The sequence below is a fragment of the Chiloscyllium punctatum genome, chromosome 14, assembly GCF_047496795.1.
Source record: "Chiloscyllium punctatum isolate Juve2018m chromosome 14, sChiPun1.3, whole genome shotgun sequence".
Taxonomy (NCBI): Eukaryota; Metazoa; Chordata; class Chondrichthyes; order Orectolobiformes; family Hemiscylliidae; genus Chiloscyllium; species Chiloscyllium punctatum.
In genome coordinates, this window is record NC_092752.1 from 20259874 (window position 1) to 20280417 (window position 20544).

Genomic DNA, 20544 nt, shown 5'->3' on the forward strand with positions numbered 1-20544 from the left:
GCCTTCTTCAATATCCTATCTACCTGCGACCTCATTTCAAGGAGCTATGATAAGCTGCACTTCAAGGTCTCTTTGTTCAGCAACACTCTCTAGGACCTTACCATTAAGTGTATAAATGCTACTAAAATTTGCTTTCCCAAAATGCAGCACCTTGCATTTAACTGAATTAAACTCCATCTGCCACTTCTCAGCCCATTGGCCCATCTGGTCAAGATCCTGTTGTAATCTGAGGTAATTTTCTTCGCTGTCCACTACACCTCCAATTTTGGTGTCATTTGCAAACTTACTAACTGTACCTCTTATGCTCGCATCCAAATCATTTATATAAATGACAAAAAGTAGAGGGCCCAGCACCGATCCTTGTGGCACTCCACTGGTCACAGGCTCTATTCTGAAAAACAACTCTCCACCACCACCCTCTGTCTTCTACCTTTGAGTCATTTCTGTATCCAAATGGCTAGTTCTCCCTGTATTCCATGAGATCTAACCTTGCTAATCAGTCTCCAATGGGGAACCTTGTTGAACACCTTACTGAAGCCCATATAGATTATATCCACCACTCTGCCCTCATCAATCCTCTTTGTTACTTCTTCAAAAAACTCAATCAAGTTTGTGAGACATGATTTCCCACACACAAAGCCATGGTGACTATCCCTAATCAGTCCTCACCCTTCCAAATACATGTACATCCTGTCCCTCAGGATTCCCTCCAACAACTTGTCTACCACCGACGTCAGGCTCACTCGCCTATAGTTCCCTGGCTTGTCCTTACTGCCCTTCTTAAACAGTGGCATCACATTTGCCAACCTCCAGTCTTCTGGCACCTCACCTGTGACTATTGATGATACAAATATCTCAGCAAGAGGCCCAGCAAGAGGATTTGAGGAATTCACTGCCTGGGAGGCTAGTGAAGGCAGGAGACCTCACAATAAAGTACTTGGATGAACACTTGAAGTGTCACAACATGCAAGGCTATGGGCCGAGTTAGGTCGTGCTATATCTTTGGTGGACAGATAGAACGCACTGAAGAGCCTCTTCTGCACTATGACACCAACATGATACCGGCAGGAGAAAAGTATTGTTGCTCCCCAAGTGAAGGGGGATAACGTGAAGTGAAAGGCCTTGTGCTTAGGGAGGAGTGAGCAAGATAGAAAGCAGAGAAATCCAATTCCAAAGTGGGAATTACTCACCACTGGCAGCACCGTGTGGGGCATGTTCGAATAAGGACGATAATCAGCAATAGCTACATGTGGTCTGTAGGTTACAGCTGCACTGGAATCCAGTAAAGCTTGCCTTTCATGCAACAGAGAGCTCAGAAACCAAGGATTCAAGCCTAAAATTACAAGGTAATTCAAAATTAGACACAAACTCAAGGGTTTTCTTCTTTTTATTTGACTTTGCTATTAAATATTTTCCTTGACTTAGCACGGGCTTAAGTTTCAAAATGAATAAGGAACATTTATTTATAATTTTATCCTTTTGGCATTGAATAATATTGCTTTAACTTTTAAAACAAGTAAATGGTTATATTTCACATGAACCTGTCAACGGGAAATGTGGTGAGAAGTCACATTGGGTGGTCTCTGGTGCCTCCTTGTGGCAGCCAGATGTAATGCTGGTAGCAATCTGAGAGTTGGACACTAGACTTTAATAACAGGCATTGGACCGGAAATAGGCAAGGAGATTAAAGATCAAATTGTGATCATTTTACTAACATACACATACATACACATAAGGCAAAGGTTTTGGATGTAAAACTAGTGTAATAATGTACAAGTTAAAAACGTTTCTTTTGGAATAGGCTGCAAGACCTGAAGGTGTTTATAGTGCAAGCAGAAGAAATGAATGCCTGTCTGAAAGCATTATCCCAACTAGAATTAGTACAAATTGTCAAGCAACTGTTAGGAATCGTTTGGTACTTTTGGACATTACAACACATGTGTGTAAAATGGTAAAATTTCATTCTCACCAATTTTTTTTGATAAAACTGTTACAAAATACTTCTGGTCATTTTTAATTTCTGTTACATATCAACGTCTTTACTTCTGCTCATATTAGGAAATAGAACCTGATGTATACATTTCTATCATAGTTTATACAGTGAGGTGATTAGTTCCATTAGCTCAATGGCTAGTGTGTGCTTCAGAATAATGAGAATAGCACAGGCTCAATTGTTGCTCTGGGTGAGACAGACTTGCGACAATAGACAATAGGTGCAGGAGTAGGCCATTCTGCCTGCACCACCATTCATTATGATCATGGCTGATCATCCTCAATCAGTATCCTGTTCCTGCCTTATCTCCATAACCCTTGATTCCACTATCCTTGAGAGCTCTATCCAACTCTTTCTTAAACAAATCCAGAGACTGGGCCTTCACTGCCATCTTGGGCAGAGCATTCCATACACCCATCACTCTCTGGGTGAAGACGTTTCTCCTCATCTCTGTCCTAAATGACCTATGACCATTAAATGACCTATCCCTTATTTTTAAGCTGTGTCCTCTGGTTCGGGCCTCCCATCAGCGGAAACATGTTTCCTGCCTCCACAGTGTCCAATCCTTTAATAATCTTATATGTCTCAATCAGATCCCCTCTCAGTCTTCTAGATGCAAGGGTATACAAGCCCAGTCGCTCCAATTTTTCAACATAAGATAGTCCCGCCATTCCAGGAATTGACCTCGCAAACCTACGCTGCACTCCCTCAATAGCCAGAATGTCTTTCCTCAAATTTGGAGACCAGAACTGCACACAATATTCCAGGTGCGGTCTCACCAGGGCCCTGTACAGCTGCAGAAGAACCTCTTTGCTTCTATACTCAATCCCTCTTGTTATGAAGGCCAGCATGCTATTAGCTTTCTTCACTACGCTCTGCACCTGCATGCTTGCCTTCATTGACTGGTGTACAAGAACACCCAGATCTCTTTATACTGCTCCTTTACCTAACTTGACTCCATTTAGATGGTAATCTGCCTTCCTGTTCTTGCCACCAAAGTGGATAACCATACATTTATTCACATTAAACTGCATCTGCCATGCATCTGTCCACTCACTTAACCTGTCCAAGTCACCTGTAATCTCCTAACATCCTCCTCACATTTCACCCTGCCACCAAGCTTTGTATCATCAGCAAATTTGCTAATGTTACTATTAATACCATCTTCTATATCATTAATGTATACTGTAAAAAACTGCGGTCCCAGCACTGATCCCTGCGGTACCCCACTGGTCACCGCCTGCCATTCCGAATGGGAGCCGTTTATCACTACTCTTTGTTTCCTGTCAGCCAACCACTTTGCAATCCAAGTCAGTACTTTGCCCCCAATACCATGTGCCCTAATTTTGCTCACTAACCTCCTATGTGGGACTTTATCAAAGGCTTTCTGAAAGTCCAGGTACACTACATCCAACGGACCTCCCTTGTCCATCTTCAGAGTTACATCCTCAAAACATTCCAGAAGATTTGTCAAGCATGATTTCCCCTTCATAAATCCATGCTGACTCTGACCTATCATGTTAATGCTATCCAGATGTGTCGTAATTTCATCCTTTATAATTGACTCCAGCATCTTTCCCACCATTGAGGTCAGACTAACTGGTCTATAATTTCCTGCTTTATCTCTCACTCCTTTCTTTAAAGGTGGTACAACATTAACCACCCTCCAATCCACAGGAACTAATCCTGAATACATTGAAGTCTGGAAAATAATCACCAACGCATCCACGATTTCTAGAGCCACTTCCTTCAGTACCCTGGGATGTAGACCATCAGGCCCCAGGGACTTATCAGCCTTCAGACCTAACAGTCTCTCCAACACCAATTACTGGCAAATATAAATTCCCTTCAGTTCAGGTCCTTCAGCCACTGTTACCTCAGGGAGATTGCTGGGAGACCTGCCTCCTTGTTTGTTCCATTCTTGTTATGATGTGGTGTCCCTCAAGTTACATAACCAATTGTCTCTCTTTCTAATAGACAGAGATGTCCCATTTCCTGTAAATGATGACTAATTACTTCGCAAACTTATACCTTCACAGTGCAATTTGCAAAAAATACAGCATTTAATGAATTAACATGACTTCTTCTCCAATTCTCTCCCTTTATCCCAAGTCTCCTATTCATGGTATCTTGTACCCTAACCTCCATGACATCACCTTTTGTGTGAGCCTAGAAAGTCAGTGTTGCTGTGACATTCAGCTGCCTATAACCCACAGATGAACATTCACACGTGTGTACTTTCCAGCAAAGATCACTGGGCAGTCACCAAAAGTATGGACCGTGACTGATATTTCTCATGAGAACATGGGGATGAGAAGTTAAGAGAAAACTCCTTAAGAGGAAAATAAGTATAGCTCCCGGAATACAACCTTAGATAATCCGGCACAATTTGTAGTTTGTGATATTTGAATCTTTCCTGCCCTGCCCAGCTCAATATCATGGTGACGAATGGGAGCAAAGGATAACTTATTTTTAAAATTAGGCTAATGATACCTCTCTCTAGTGATGAGATATTTTAGATTCCATTAAATATTTTGGAAAAGTAAGCTTATGGAAACAGGTTTAACTGATTAATATATATATATTTTTGCTGCTTTTTCTGATGAAGAAAATCAGCACAAGTGCAGCAGTAAATGTTGTCATGAGGTTCTGAAGTAATGAATACAGAAGATACAACTTAATTGCTTTAGACTGTTCAGAATACATTGTACATTAAATTTCAATTACACTAATGTTGTACTGTTTATGTCTAGCACACTGCACAGTTACACTGGAAGTAGATCCTACTGTTTAATGAGAACTGCCAGGAATCCACAATATCAGTGTGACAACGTACTCATTGTGGAAAGGTCAGGTGTATGGTGATCCTCTGTCCTTAACAATCTGGAGATGGCCATCTGTGGTGCATCAACTCAAGAGATCGAATTTTTGGGTCATGAGCAACATTTAATGCTCTCACATGCCTGTGCATGGGTGACTCCATAGAAGTCAGGCAGCCAGTCTCTTGGGTTGAGAAATTGTCTGTAACACGGTCATAACTACAGGAGGTAGAGTAGTAATTAAAGTGATTGGAGGAGTTGGGAAGGAGAAGGAAGTTGACAAATTACTGCAGCACTGAAAGCTTTTGAGGTTTGTGTAAATTCCAATGACTTTCTCCATAAGTTATGTGTTTGAGGCTGAGCCACTATCAACAGATGAAATGATCTTGGTCTAACATCACTGCCCTCCCTTTACTGACCTTCTTCTTGCTTAGGAGTTCCAGCTGGGATTGAATTAGTGTTCATGTTCCCCTAAAACAAAGAACCAGAATCGAGTTATTTCAGGATTGAAATTGCCATTTGGAGCAAGTTCCCTGGAGCTATTGTTTCAATCACGTCTTTTTAAATCTAGTACAACCGAAATTGACAGGACGCAACGATCAGGAAAGACAGAGCAGGATGTTATTCTTCTCTCAGAAAATGAGAGATGACCCCAGGCTCAATGAGATGGATGTGGAGAAATGGTGTCCACTTGTGAAGGTCACAGGTGGGCGTTTTGAGCAACTGGTGTTGCTGTGGATATAAAATCAACCTGATAGATTTGAATGAATCTTATCTCTCGCTCCTTTCTTTAAAGGTGGTACAACATTAGCCACCCTCCAATCCACAGGAACTGATCCTGAGTACATGGAAGTCTGGAAAATAATCACCAACGCATCCACGATTTCTAGAGCCACTTCCTTCAGTACCCTGGTATGTAGACCATCAGGCCCCAGGGACTTATCAGCCTTCAGACCTAACAGTCTCTCCAACACCAATTCCTGGCAAATATAAATTTAAAAGGAGTTTGTTAATAGTGAGCAGTAACTCACTGCCACACGGAACATATTATTGTTGCATTTCAGAGGGAGCTTGTATAAGCCCAGGTCTTTTCCCCAGGGAAGGGGAGTCCAAAACTAGAGGGGAGAGGGGGTTTAAAGTGAAAGGGGAAAGATTTAAAAGGGAGCAGAGAAGCCACATTTTCAGACAGAGGGTGGTGTTTGCATGGAATGAGCTACCCCAGAGGAAGTGGTGGAGGCTGGTAGAAATTACAACATTTAAAAGGCATCTGGACGGGTACACGGGTAGGAAATGTTTAGAGGGATATGGCCAAATGCTAGCAAATGGGACTAGATCAGTTTAGGATATCTAGTCGGAATGGACAAGTTGGACTGAAGTTTGTTTCCGTGCTCTATAGGTGAGGGAATTGGATGGAGGGATATGGAAGCAGATTTGGGTGGTATTTAGAGTGGTAGAATGCAATTATCAGTAAAGACTAGCTTGGCCAAATGACCTGATTCTGTGCAGCGGGCTGAACAAGAGAGTGAGCCCAAGACTAGAAACAGAGGTGTGGTGGGGGTTGGGGGTGTTGCTTGTCCCAGTATCCCCATAATTTGGACGGCTGCGTGGGGATGATTATTTGCAAAGCACAATTAAAAATATTAAAGGATTTTACAGTCTTGAGGAGAGTTGACTGCTAAAGTAACTGAGGTACTGAGGCACTCACATGAGTTATAAGCCAAACAATACTTTCACTGAATAGTGAGGGAAACAGAAGCGAATGCTAATAGAAATCCTTAATTAAAAGCAGAAATAGACAGAGGGACAGACAATGAAGGGCTAGTATGAGCAATATTTCTCCAATTCCTTGATACTAGCCTTAACTTAAAGGAATCCATGACAACCATTATATAGAAGTTTAGTTGGTGTACTGTGTGTAATTGTGGCCTTCTTATACAGGGAAGATTTTATTACCATAGTGGGAGTGCAAGAAAGGTACACTGGACTTGCTTCCAAGATGGAGGGACTGTCCTATGACGAGAGACTGGGGGAACTGGGTTTGCATTCTCGACATGTTTGAAGAATGAGAGCTGATCTCATTGAATCTTGCAAGATATTGAAAGGGATAGGCAGGGTGGATGGAGGTGAGATGGTTTCTCTGGCATAAGTCCAGAACCAGGGGCCACAATTTAAAAATTAAGGAGCATGTCATTTAGATCTAAGATAAAGGATCTTCTTTTCACGCAGAGGGTTGTGAATCTTTGGAATTCTTGATCCTTGAGGGCTGTGGAAGCTCAGTCTCTGAGTGAGTTTGAAGTAGAGAATGATGGATGTTGGATTACGAGTGGTGTAGATTCATAGGGATGGGGTAAAAGGCATTCATCAAGATGTACGAAAAGCCATGATCACGCTGAATGACAGGGCAGGCTCAATGGGCTGGATGGCTTACTCCTGTTCCTATGTTTCTCTACTTAAGTGAAAGTAAGGTCCTCAAAAACATTAGCCATGTTCAGGTTGACTTCTCAGCCTTTTCCTGAAATATGTCTCGAAAATTTGGCTTTTACACCGGTAGGTACGATAACTGAGAGTATAACACTTTGGAATGCCTTCAGGTTATGAACGGCAGTGTATAAAATACAAATACAGTCTTAATCGTGCTTTGGCGAATCACCTTATTTAAACAGGGTGATCCTTTGCAGTCAATCCTCTAACTCATGGTTCTGAACTCCCTTCTCAAGTCAGATTGCTGTTTTGGCATATGTTAATCTGTTGCTTTGTCCAACTGTTCATTTTGAAGAGGCAGAGTCTCTGCTTAACAGCTCTTCTAAGAAGGAGCAAAGCGCATGAGAGAAACGGAGAGACAGGGGAGAGAGGGAGAGAGAGAGAGAGAGAGGGAGAGATCGATTGGGATGCTGGGGTGGGCAAGGGGGAATTAGAGAAAAGAGAGACACGGAGCTAGAGAATAAAGAAAGAAACACGGAGAGATATAGAGAGAGAGATCAATTAGGGTGGAGGATGAGAGAATCAGGAAGAGAACAAACAGAGAGAAAGGGGACAGTGGGGGTAGAGTGGTGAGAGAAAAAGAGAGGGGAGAGAGAGAGAGAAAGAGAGAGAGGTTTGATAGAGAAAAAAGCAAAAGCCAAGCCTTAAAGAAGAAAGAAAGTTGTGAGTCTAGACCAAGAGAAAGAGCACTGGGGATTGGGGAGGAAGAGCTGGAGTTTGGAACTGAAGCATTCAGGAACTGCAAGTTATGTTTAATCAGAAAAAAATAAACAGAGGAGCTAGAATCTGGGATCTAAAATGATTGAGCTGGAAGACAGCTACAGCCTGCTTTTCCACATTGATTCAAGGTCAAATTACTGATCCTTTTCTTTAGCCAATGGTTGGCTTCTCAGCTATACTAGAGGTAGCCTTCACTGATAAGCAAGATTCATTTCCCTGGATCAAAATCTAATTCATTATGTTTAGCAAGTGAACAATTTAATTCACAGAGGGTAAAGGTGTCCTATGCAGTGAGTGGGTTCTGGTGGTTTTGGAAATGCTTTCAATACTGAACACAAGTCTGATTCAGCTGCCATTCAGGGCAATCATTGCATTTCCTGCAGATACATCAAGGGGTGCATGTGTCACTGGTCTATTCCAAGTTCAACTGAATGATTAATAATATGATTCTGATTCGGACTAAATGTGCCTGGGTGAAGAAGTGTTCCATTTATTTGCAATGACTTTTGACAGATTGCCAATGTTGCATCCATCTTCAAAATATGTAGGTGATGAACTACCATGTCAGGATGTGTGATTTAGAATCCCTTCATTTTACTGTTAGGCTCCTCGTGCGTAATACAAACCATCACTCCTCTGTCACATTTTGACTCGTGCAGCCACAAGCTATTGAGTCGAAAACAATTACTCGTTCAATCCCCACTCCACATTTTCTGCCCCCATCCCCAACCTCCCCCCACCCAAAAAAAAAACCATCAGACCTTCCTGTGTCTGGACAAGATCATTCTAATCTGCAATGTGGAAACCATAGTACAATTCCAGGTCAATGGGTTGAAGTTTATCCCTGCCATTAGCCTGAATCAAAAGGAACTGTCTCATGCTACAAGTATATACAGGATTGGCCTTTCTACTGTTACCAATTTGCAATCAATGTTCATTTACATCAGATAGTTTACAGAATTTAAATAGTATTGCCAATATTACCTGCTAGCAATTTGCCCCAAATGATGAACAGATTTTAGTTTATTGTTAACTTCATTATAATATAGCAGTAAAGTGTGTGATTAAATCACACCTTTCTATGGAGCTGTAACATTAAGAGATGCTCGTGCAAACTAACTGCTGCAGAAAGAATTCAGGATGCACTCCACACTAATGAGGCTGCTACATTATTACTTAGTACCACTCATTTGTTAGTGACAACTTTGTACAACCATTTTAATATGGTAAAATATCCCAAGTTGCCTTACGGGAGCATTATCTGACAAAGCTCTACACAAATTGAAGATAAATTGGATTTTAAACTTACCTGTTGGTTGCCTAATGACAGAAAGGTGCGTGTATACTCCAGGATTGCTGTGTCATTCAGCATGTCCTCAGCCTCTTCAATCAACCCTGTGTTAGTAAAGCCATGTCGGTAGAGTTCCCTCACCAACTGTATAATCAGACTGTTCCTACGATGGCATTTCTGAATCAGGCTGGATAGCTTTGCCTATTTGAAGCACAATAAACGAGATGTCTTCAGCATTTAATGAGGGTACATTTTCACCCACGTCCATGAGTAAATAAAGAACAATGAGGGAATGGGAAAAGAGATCAAATATTGGGAGAACATACACATGAGGAAAAGCACAGAAGATAAATATTGAAACAAGTTATCAGCTCCCTATTTAAACTTATCAAATTGGATAGCGGGATAAAGCTCTTCAGATACATAAATCAATTTTTGAACTTAAGTCACCTTTAATGGAGCTATCAGCAATTCAGCCTCTGTTTTCTTCCTGCCCAATTCTTCAAACTGAAATGAAACAAACACTGTCTTAAAGCAATAAATTTTGATTTATTTGCAACATTTTTACAGTGTTCCTGTTCTCCAGAAATACAGCTCCAGGTACTGCAAATGAACAACAAAACAAATGTGAATTCTGTCCACAATGGAGAGAGAAAAGACATTGAAGAGTATGACTCTGAGGAGACTAGAAAGCAGGACAGGAGGGAGGGAGAGGAATTAGCAATAAGATAAACATATGAAAGGGCATTCAATAGAACTTTGTATTATGCTGGTGATTGTGGAAAGTAGGGAGAGTAGTCATTTAAAATTGGGAAAAGAAGAAGCTTCTTCAAAGGCTTGTAAATTGTGGGAATTCTCTATGCCAAAAGGTCACGGTATTCCATCTTTCAATTCATCTGAAGCTGTGTTAGCAGACAATTGAGGAATATGGCAAGTGGCCAGGGGTTGAAGTTCAGGATCAGTCATGATCAAACTGAATGGCAGAAAAAGCTCAACAGATCATGTAATTGACTCCTACTCCTGTCTGCTGTGTTCTGGAAGAGGTTAGGGATACCAACTTGGAAAGCATTGAATAATCAAGTGTGCAGGAAAAATAATTGCATGCACAAGGTTTTTAGCACCTGTTGCCCTGAGCTAGTGATATAGAGATGTCGTGCTGCAAAGCCAGAAGGACGCAACATATTTATTGGGCAGACATCGAGGAGAATCTGCCAGCTGCTAAGACACAGAAAATAGGAGAAGGGGACCAAGTGGAATATTCATTGGGAAATACATTGTTAAAGCAGCTTTTAAAATAGAGGTTGGGATGTTATGAGCTGAAATCACTTCATAGGGAAGCTCAGTCGTTAGCACCGCTGCCTCACAGCGCCGGACCAGAGTTTGATTCCAGCCTCAGGCAATTGTCTGTGTGGAGTTTTCACCTTCTCCCCATGTCTGTGTGGGTTTCCTCTGGGTACTCCGGTTTCCTCCCACAGACCAAAGGCTTGCAGGTTAGGGTGGATTGGCCATGCTAAATTTTCCCATAGTGCCCAGGGATGTGCAGGTTAGGTGGATTGGCCATGCTATATTGTCCCATAGTGCCCAGGGATGTGCAGGTTAGGTGGATTGGCCATGCTAAATTTTCCCATAGTGCCCAGGGATGTGCAGGTTAGGTGGATTGGCCATGCTATATTGTCCCATAGTGCCCAGGGATGTGCAGGTTAGGTGGATTGGCCATGCTATATTGTCCCATAGTGCCCAGGGATGTGCAGGTTAGGTGGATTGGCCATGCTAAATTGTCCCATAGTGCCCAAGGATGTGCAGGTTAGGGTGGATTGGCCATGCTAAATTTTCCCATAGTGCCCAGGGATGTGCAGGTTAGGGTGGATTGGCCATGCTAAATTTTCCCATAGTGCCCAGGGATGTGCAGGTTAGGGTGGATTGGCCATGCTAAATTGTCCCATAGTGCCCAAGGATGTGCAGGTTAGGGTGAATTGGCCATGCTAAATTGTCCCATAGTGCCCAGGGATGTGCAGGTTAGGGTGGATTGGCCATGCTAAATTTTCCCATAGTGCCCAGGGATGTGCAGGTTAGGGTGGATTGGCCATGCTAAACTGTCCCATAGTGCCCAAGGATGTGCAGGTTAGGGTGAATTGGCCACGGTAAATTGTCCCATAGTGCCTGGGGATGTGCAGGTTAGGTGGATTGGCCATGGGAAATTGCCCATTGTATCCAGGAAAGTGCAAGCTAGGTGAGTTAGTCATGGGAAATGCAGGCTTATGGGGAGAAGGTAGGGGCATGGGTCTGAGTGGGATGGTCTTCAGAGGGTTAGTGTAGACTCAGTGGGCCGAATGGCCTCTGTCCACACTGTAGGGATTCCATGATTCATTGCAATCAATCATCAGTCAGCAAAATAAATAGTAAGAGAATATCTTTTTGATATCTGTGCAAAAATTGTAATGACCTCCGTCAAGGAGGCATTTTCAATTTTTTTACAGATAGACAACAACACAAAGTTGACCCCTAATAGCCAACCCTGCATTAAATCTTTTATACTCTGCGAGAATAAAAAAGGTGAAATAAAATGCAGTTATACAGCACATGGGTCAGATATTTGTAAAACCTGGTAATAACGAACTGGGTCAGGTATTTGTCAGAAACACAATCACAGATCAAGAAAGGCTAAATTCTAAGTCAGAAGTTAAATCAGTTTAAATAATTTGTGAAAAATGATAGCTGAAAAACCTGATTTTTAAAAATACTTGATATGCAAAATTTCCCCACATATTGCCATTTGATCATGGCTTGAATTATACAGTCAAAATCGTAGGTTTACGATTGACAACATTAAATGATTCAACTTACTGCAACTATCTCTTTTTTCATCACATTGCACCTTGCTTTGAGACTATCCATATTTCTCCTGTGCTCATTTAAAGCAGCAAGTTGATTTTTCAGCTGGGAGTTCTCTCTTCTTAAAGCCATTTCAACCTCAGGCTATAAAGCCAATGCACACTCAGTGTCAGACTCAGCAATGACTGGACAACTTAAACAATTTCTGTTTGGGAGAAGGGTTCTCCAAAAACATAGTGCCACTAGTGCTTGGCAAGCAAAATTGAGAACTGTCCAAACTGATGAGATATATGCAAATGTTCTGTCAGTCAGCCCAGCTTTGTCCTGCAATCGAGCCAACAGACTCTGTCCACAGATGCTGTCAGACCTGCTGAGCTTTTCCAATGATTTCTGTGTTTGTTTCTCATTTACAGCATCCACAGTTCCTTCAGGGTTGTTTTGTTTCATATTTGATGAGTTGCATTCATCTTCTGGGATATAATCGAACTGAGATTACAAACCCAGCTCAACCGAAAGAATGGCAGCCACTATACATTCTTTCAAAGAAGCATGAGCACATCTGAGTCAAAGCTGATCCTCACCAAAGTCCTTTTTGAGTTAAGAACCACAACACAACACTTTCTCATCAAATGGAAAAAAAAAGCCTCTTAATGGTCACGTATCTGCTCATAAAAACTGGTCAACCTCAGGAACAGATAAAACTGGACAGTTTGGGGATTGATTAAAGTCCCCTGCCCATTCTGGGTTGATTTGTGGTTAAGAAGGCATTAGCATACTTCCTTCATTACTCAAAACTTTGAGTGTAGGAGTTGGGACATCATGTTGAGGTTGTACAGTTGTTGGTGAGGCTTCTTCTGGACTACTTTGTGGAGTTCTGGTTACCCTGCTATGGAAGGATATTATTAAATTGGGTTATAGTCCACCAGGTTAATTTGGAAGTACTAGCTTTCAGAGCGCTGCTCCTTCCATCAGGTAACGAGTGATGAAGGTGCAGCACTTTGAAAGCTAGTACTTTCAAATAAACCTGTTGGACCATAACCTGGTGTTGTGTGATTTTTAACTTTGTCCACCCCAGTCCAACACCGGCATCTCCACATCATTATTAAAATGGAGAGGGTTCAGAAAAGATTGACCAGTTTTTCCACTGGGGCATAGAAGGTTGAAAGGTGATCTTATGGAGGCTTATAAAATCATGATGGGCATTGGTAAGATGAATGACAAGGTTCTTTTCTCTGCAGTGGTGAAGTTCAAACCTTGAGGGCATATTTTTATGGTGAGAGGATAAAGATTTAAAAGGTTCATGAGGAGCCAACTTTTTACACAGAGAGTGGTTTGTGTGTGGAATGAACTGCAAGAGGAAACGGTGGATGCGGGTACAGTTACAACATTTAAATATGTTCAAGAATAGGAAACGTTTGGAGGGATACGGGTCAAGCACAGGGAGCTGGGACTAGTTTATTTTGGGAACATGGTTGGTGTGGACTGGTTGGACCGAAGGGTCTGTTTCCGTGTTGTCTGACACTGACTCACTGAGCAAGCACTTTGGGTGCAATCTGAGGTACAGCTAAAAGATCTTGTTGCTCCCTCTGCTGGAAAATGTCATAACTGTAAATGTGCTTCAGTAAAAGTCACACAAATGCACCGAGGGCATAAATGCATTTTTGATAATTACTCAGCTTTTACTCTACAGTTTATTGTATTACAAAATGCTAGAACATGCCCTGCTTATTCTTCTGGACTGTATTACTTGATTTTAGTTCGGAAATAAAATGTTGAGCCTGGAATGATAGTTTGTAATTATTAACGACATTTGAAAGAATAGTAAATGAAGCTATGATTCATTGAAGAAGATGATTTTACACAGGTTAAAACAGGCTGTTAATGAGCATTTGGTGTCAGAAAATATAAGCAATGTGTAATGCAGGACCTATCAAATTTCAAACAATCACTATGTAACTGACAAAGCTAGTATTGAGACAGTCTGTTGCATGTGGACTGGTGATGGAGTCCATTGGATTAAATAGTCATTTTATTATCTCTCAACTAGTTCTGCTGCTCCTTCAATTTTGCTGTTAGTGATCTAAGAAATTTTACAATTTTACGACAGAGGCTGTAGTTAATGATTTTATCTGGCAATTCCTGATAAAGCAAAACATTTCCAAGGCAGGTTGAGTTGGGAAGGATGACCATTAATCCAATTCACTGCTTTGCAAAACATTTTGCAGCCTGTTTTAACACCGATCAATAGGAAAGCTGGTGCAGCAGGAAGAAAATGCTGTTGTGTATGATCAGACCTCCAAGAGTTAACGCAACTCCCATCTTCTGGATTTTTTTTCACTGCATGAGAAAGTATAATCAATATTTAGTCTGAACCAGAGACCAATGAATTAATTTACAGCAGAGGGCACTATAGCTACAGTAACTGGCATGCACAGGATGAACAGCAGGGAAGGACTGCAGGAAGTTTTGCCACTGAACATGAGGATTAACAGTAATGGGAAATTAATGATATTTTTAATTGAAGCCTCATTTTATTTGATACATGTATTTTTGTAAAAGAAGCTGCTGCTTCTTAGGAAAGTGCAATCTAATGACTGCATCAATATGACTTTATATTTAAAAAGAGTTTTTTTACAAAGCTATAATCTACTGAGTGGGGTTAAGCTGACAAGACTGTAAAAATCTGGGCGCCATTCCTCTGGGTTTAACCTTTTGTTTATACTGATTCACTGGCATCAGAGATAGGAAGTTGGGGGGTGTTATAATTAAGCTCAAAGCCTCTGGTTTGGCAAAGGGCAAATCAGCTGATATCTCCACCTCTGGATATTTTCCAATGATGTCTCCTTGAAATGAGCTTGTGTACATTGAGTCACTACAGAATTGGAGCTGTCATTGTCCCTCGGCTCAAATTGACCAGTTTTACCCATGGGATTAACTACTTGAACAATGCACGGCAGGGTGACTGATGCTAACAGATCTTTAGAAAGTGCCGATGGGACTGCAGGAATTACAAAGGGAAAATATGCAAGAAAGTAGTTCATTTTAAATCAAAACTTTCTGGTACACAGCTTCACTGTCAACAGCAGTCATGACTGTTTCACTTTCAATCATTTTGAGTTTGATCACCCAGTCCACTTGAGCTGCCTCAGACTGGTGACTGTCCATCTGCAAGAGCAAGTTGGGAAATGGCTTTAACATTGAAGCACAACTCCTATTAGCTGAGCATGGAGTGATATTGAGCATTACAAAAAGTGCACAATTTAACAGATCCAACAGTCTCACTCACAGAGCCTAGTTATAGGCATAAAATGTTTATCATTTATGTAATTTAAATTGTGAGTAGATATTTTAAGGATAAAGGCCTTTGGGTGGTAGGTATCACGTAAACACTCTTTGTACAAGAAGGATTTACATATTCTGCCATTAAGGTAACAATGGTGGAAGAGAAGGTGTGCTGATGGTGCAGTAGTAATGTCCCTATCTCTGAGCTAAGAGGCCTGGGTTCAAGTCCCACCAGCTCCAGGTATGTGTACTAATACCTCTGAACAGGATGGGGATTTGAAAATATCTACAATGGCGGAAGGAGGGCTAGGAGTTGGACAACTTTCACTTACTTCTTCCATCCGTTGAAATTTCTCTTTTCGGCGCCCCTGCTCGCTCGCAGTTTTCCTCAATCTTTCCACCTCTGATAAAACCTCTGTTAGCTCCACCTGGGCCTTGTCAGCTCGGGACTCTGCACAGCCCACCTCTCTTTGCCACTTCTGAGCCTGGATTCAAAGGAACACAAAACAAAAAAATCATAATGACTCTGTTCGATGATACATGTGACATTTCTCCTCTTTACATTTTATATTTTGCTGTTGACAATCTGATTATCTGGGCTAATGAAACAGAGAGCAAAGAACTACAAGCCTGTCCCTTCTGATTAGTGTCAATGTGTATTTACATTGCACATAATCAGGTCAGGAGGACAAATTGATTATGATCCATTGGTGGAATAGTCTTCAATACTCAATTACAGATCAAAACCTGGAGAATGGTTGCTAACCCACTGCACTCTTCCCTTGCACAGATGGTTCAGCTTATCAAGACAGTGTCACAATGTTACTGAGTTAAATATCCTACAACAGCAGGTTATAGTCCAACAGGTTTATTTGGAAGCACCAGCTTTCGGAGCACCGCTCCTTCATCAAATATCTGTGGAGCTGGATCATAAGGCACAGAATTTATAGCAAAAGATTACAGTGTCATGCAAAGGAAATGATGGAAGAAGTAAGGGAAAGTAATCCAACTTTTCATCCTCCTTCCATCATTGTAGATATTTTCAAATTCCCATCCTATTATTACACACATCTGGAGCAGGTGGGACTTGAACCCAGGCCTCTTCGCTCAGTGGTAGGGACATTACTACTGCACCACGTAGTGAACAAACCTAGATTGCTATTATGTCTTTTACCTTTTAGAATGAGTTGCAGGTTTCAGTTCATTAATATGGAAATCCCAGAACTTCTTTGAAGTCACATTCTCGATATAACTTAAGGTTTTATAAAAAAAGGTGACATCCCAGCTCAGACACTGTATTAAAGGTCTGAGGTTAGAGGCTGTCAGTATCCCAATCTTGAGTCAGACTGGTTCTATTTCCAAATTGGAATTTATAAAATATTACAGTGATTGACTGTCTGCATTGACTGCCTGCAAATCGTGCATTTTTTGAGCAAAAATGAATGTATCTGCAAGCATAATTCTGCAAATACAAATTCACCTCATCAATTTGTGTGTGTGTGCGCATGCATGAGAGAGAGAGTGTGAGTGTGCATGTGAGTGTGTGCTTGTGAGTACGAGTGTTCGTGAGAAAGTGTGTGTTTGCATGTGCACATGCTTGGTAAGGTTTGTGTGTGAGTGTGATAGAGGATAAGCCTGTGAGAGGGTGTGTGCATGGGTGTGAGTGTAGGGGGTGTATGTGTGCTCATGAGAGAGGCTTGGTACATTGGTGAGACCAAGCAGATGCTATGACAACAGATGAGTGGACACCGTACATTGCCAGAGTTGTTCCTCCCAGTCAGGGAACACTTCAGCGGTCAGGGACATTCGGTCTCGGATCTCTGGGTGACCATCCTCCAAGGCAGACTTCGGGTCAGGCAACAACGCAGAGTGGCTGAGCAGGGGCTGATAGCCAAGTTCGGTACCCATGGGGATGGCCTCAGCTGGGACTTTGGGTCATTGTCACACTGCAGGTGACCCCATTGCACTGTACAATCTCTAACAGACACACACAAGCACACATACACACACCCTCTTATATACTCATACATTCATGCAGTCCTTCTGTCATCCACACGCTTTCTCTCATACACAGACACCCTCCACACTCACACCCACACTCACACGCACCCTCTCAGAGGCTTATGCTCCATAAAGCTCACACACACATTTTACCAAACATGCACACACACAAACACACACTATCTCATGTGCACTCACAGTCACATGTGCACACTCACTCTCTCTCTCTCTCTCTCACACACACACATGCATGCGCACACAGATATGAGTCTATGGGGTGAATTTGTATTTGCAGAATTATATTTGGGCATTGTGCATTGTTGACTAAGTCAGCATTTATTGCCAATCCCTAACAGGCCTGAAGAAGGTGGTAGTGAGCTGCCTTCCTGAAGTGCTGCAGCCTTGGGGTGTAGGCACACACTCACAGAGCTTCAGGAAGGGAGTTCCAAGACATGGTTCCAGTGGCAATGAAGGAACAGCAATATAACACCATGAGGATGGTGAATGGCTTGGTGAAGGACCTGCAGGTGGTGGTGCTCTCATGTATCTGCTGCTCTTGTCATTGCAGATGTAGAGGTTGTTGGTTTGGAAGGTGCGGTCACAGATTTATTACACTACATCTTGGAGATGGCACACACTGCACATCAGTGATGAAGGCAGTGAATGTTGAAGGTGGTTGATGGGGCAACCATTAAGTGAGCTGCTTTTTTTAGGATGACGGCAAGCTTCATGAGTATTGATACCTGAGCAAGTGGAATATACCACCATACTCCTGATTTGTGCTAGGAGCAAGAATTGAGGGCCCTAGTCTGTGCTTCGTTAACAGGTGGAAATGAGAAGCATCTAAGGACCACACTCATATTGTGAGAAGAATACTGAGTTGGCTGTGAGGTCTCCTGGTGTTAAAGTTCTTGTCAATACTTACTGTATAACTTCACATTGATAAAAGTGAAACATGCAGTGAATTAACGCCAGGAATACCACATCAAAGCACTCAGATAAAATTAACACACCAAATTTGCCAATAAATGATGAGAAATTGTTTAAAGTGCTAGGTCTTATGGAGTAACTTCAAAAGAAGAGAAAGAGGTAGAAAGGTTTAGAATGGGTGTATCCATGGCAGGTAATTTGAGAGTTTCCTCTTCCCCAACTCTTTATGTGGAGCTGTGTCCCTGAATCCATAACCTATGGCAACAGGTTCATAATCAGTGCCAGGAAAACCTTGTTGCAAAAACATAAAAAATCATGTCCTTCATCTACCTTTTCTGTCACTAGATGTGGGGAGATTAATTCTGATAACTTTTATTTCATGGATATATGATTAGCATTTCCTCTCCCTAATTGACTTTTGAACTGAGAGACTTGTTCAGCCATCTAAAAGGACAATTAAAAGTTAACTACATTGCTTTGGGTCTGGAGTCTTATGTAGGTCAGAATGGGTAAGAATGAGAGACTTCCTTTCCTAAAACATGTCCCTGAGGATCAGGAGGTCCAGAATCAGAGGTCACAGCTTGGGGATATGGGGTAGAATGGTTAGGACGGTGAAAGAGGTGAGCCTGTGGAATCCTCTGCCATAGAAGCAGTTGAGGCCAAAGTACTGTATATTTCCAAGAAGGAATTTGGTACAGTTCTCAGGACTAAAGGGATCAAAGGCTATAGAAAGAAAGCGGCAATAGGTTACTGAGTTGGATGATCAGCCATGACCATGTTGAATGGCAGAGCAGGCTTGAAGGGCCAAATGGCCTCCTCCTGCTCCTAGTTTCTGCATTTCTATGTTAAAAAGCATTAGTGAACCAGATGGGCTTTTACAACAATTGACAATGGTGTCACGGGTCACCACTTCAGAGTCAAATTTTCAATTCCAGATTAATAAATAGAGTTTAAATTCCACCAGCTACCATGATGGGATTTGAACCAATAACCCTAAAGCATTAGCCTTGTCCTAAGTACCACTGTCCTTACCTACCCCTCAAGAAGAATAAAAGGGAGCAGCATATTGGAACAGTGGGCTACAAAGAAGTAACTTGCAGTCATGGAATCAGAATCCACCTTTTTTAAAATTCACTTTTGAGACATGGGTACCATCCCTGGCCTATCCCTACTTGCCCTGGAAAAACTGGTGGTGAGCTGCCTTCTTGAACTATTGCAACTCATGTGCTGTCGGTAAATCCACAATGCCAATACTGATGAAATTTCAGGATTTTGACTCAACAACACTAAAGGAACAGTGATACGATTCCAAGCCAGGATGGTGAGTCGCTTGAAGGGAACTTGCAGGTGGTGGTTATTAGATTAGATTCCCTACAGTGAGGAAACAGGCCGATCAGCCCAACAAGTCCACACCGACTCTCCGAAGAGTAACCCACTCAGACCCAAGTCCCTCTGACTCTTGCATCTAACACTATGGGCAATTTAGCATGGCCAATTCACCTACCCTACACATCTTTGGACTGTGGGAGGAAACCGGAGCACCCGGAGGAAACGCATGCAGACACTGGGACAATGTGCAAATTCCACACAGACAGTCGCCCGAGGCTGGAATTGAACCTGGGACCCTGGTGCTGTGAGGCAGCAGTTAGGAGGTGACACTGCATTTGGGAATGGAAAAGGGGAATATAATTTAATGATCAGTGCCTGCACATAAGTCAGCAGCTTTCCAAAAGGAGGGGAATTTTCCCCTATAGTTGGAAGTCAAGATGTTTGACCAAAAGCAATGATTTTCAGCCTCCTAGTTTCAAAAGAAAAAGCATAATCACAATTAGAAGAAGACTAGATGGGAAATTTATTTCTCAGACAGAGAGATCAGAATAAAGTACTAACTGACAAGGTCTTGATTGGACTGATTTGCTTCATGAGCTTGTCTGACTTAATAATGCAAATGCAAAAGATCATTTAAGCTGGAGAGGGTTCAGAAGAGATTTATCAGGATGTTGTCGGGTATGGAAGGTTTGAGTTATAAAGAAAGGCTGGATAGGCTGGGACTTTTTCCACTGGAGTGTGGGAGGTTTATAAAATAATGAGAGGTATAGATAGAGTTAATGGCAGTTGTCTTTTCCCTTGGATGGGGGAATTTCAAGACTATGGGGCCCATTTTTGAGGTGAGAGAAGAGAGATTTAAAACAGAC

General features: G+C 41.9%; 1 protein-coding gene across 3 annotated transcripts in view; it reads right to left on the reverse strand.

Moving 5' to 3' along the window:
• Positions 1 to 20544, reverse strand: part of LOC140485656 (uncharacterized) — a 122723-nt gene that overhangs the window by 64163 nt on the left and 38016 nt on the right. For all 3 annotated transcript variants that reach the window (XM_072584033.1, XM_072584034.1, XM_072584035.1), the window contains exons 13-17: positions 15751 to 15903; positions 9755 to 9811; positions 9323 to 9505; positions 5232 to 5283; positions 1191 to 1333 (exon numbers count right to left, since the gene is read on the reverse strand). In XM_072584033.1, the coding sequence (XP_072440134.1) occupies positions 1191 to 1333; positions 5232 to 5283; positions 9323 to 9505; positions 9755 to 9811; positions 15751 to 15903 (588 nt within the window). The remainder of the gene's footprint in view (positions 1 to 1190; positions 1334 to 5231; positions 5284 to 9322; positions 9506 to 9754; positions 9812 to 15750; positions 15904 to 20544) is intronic.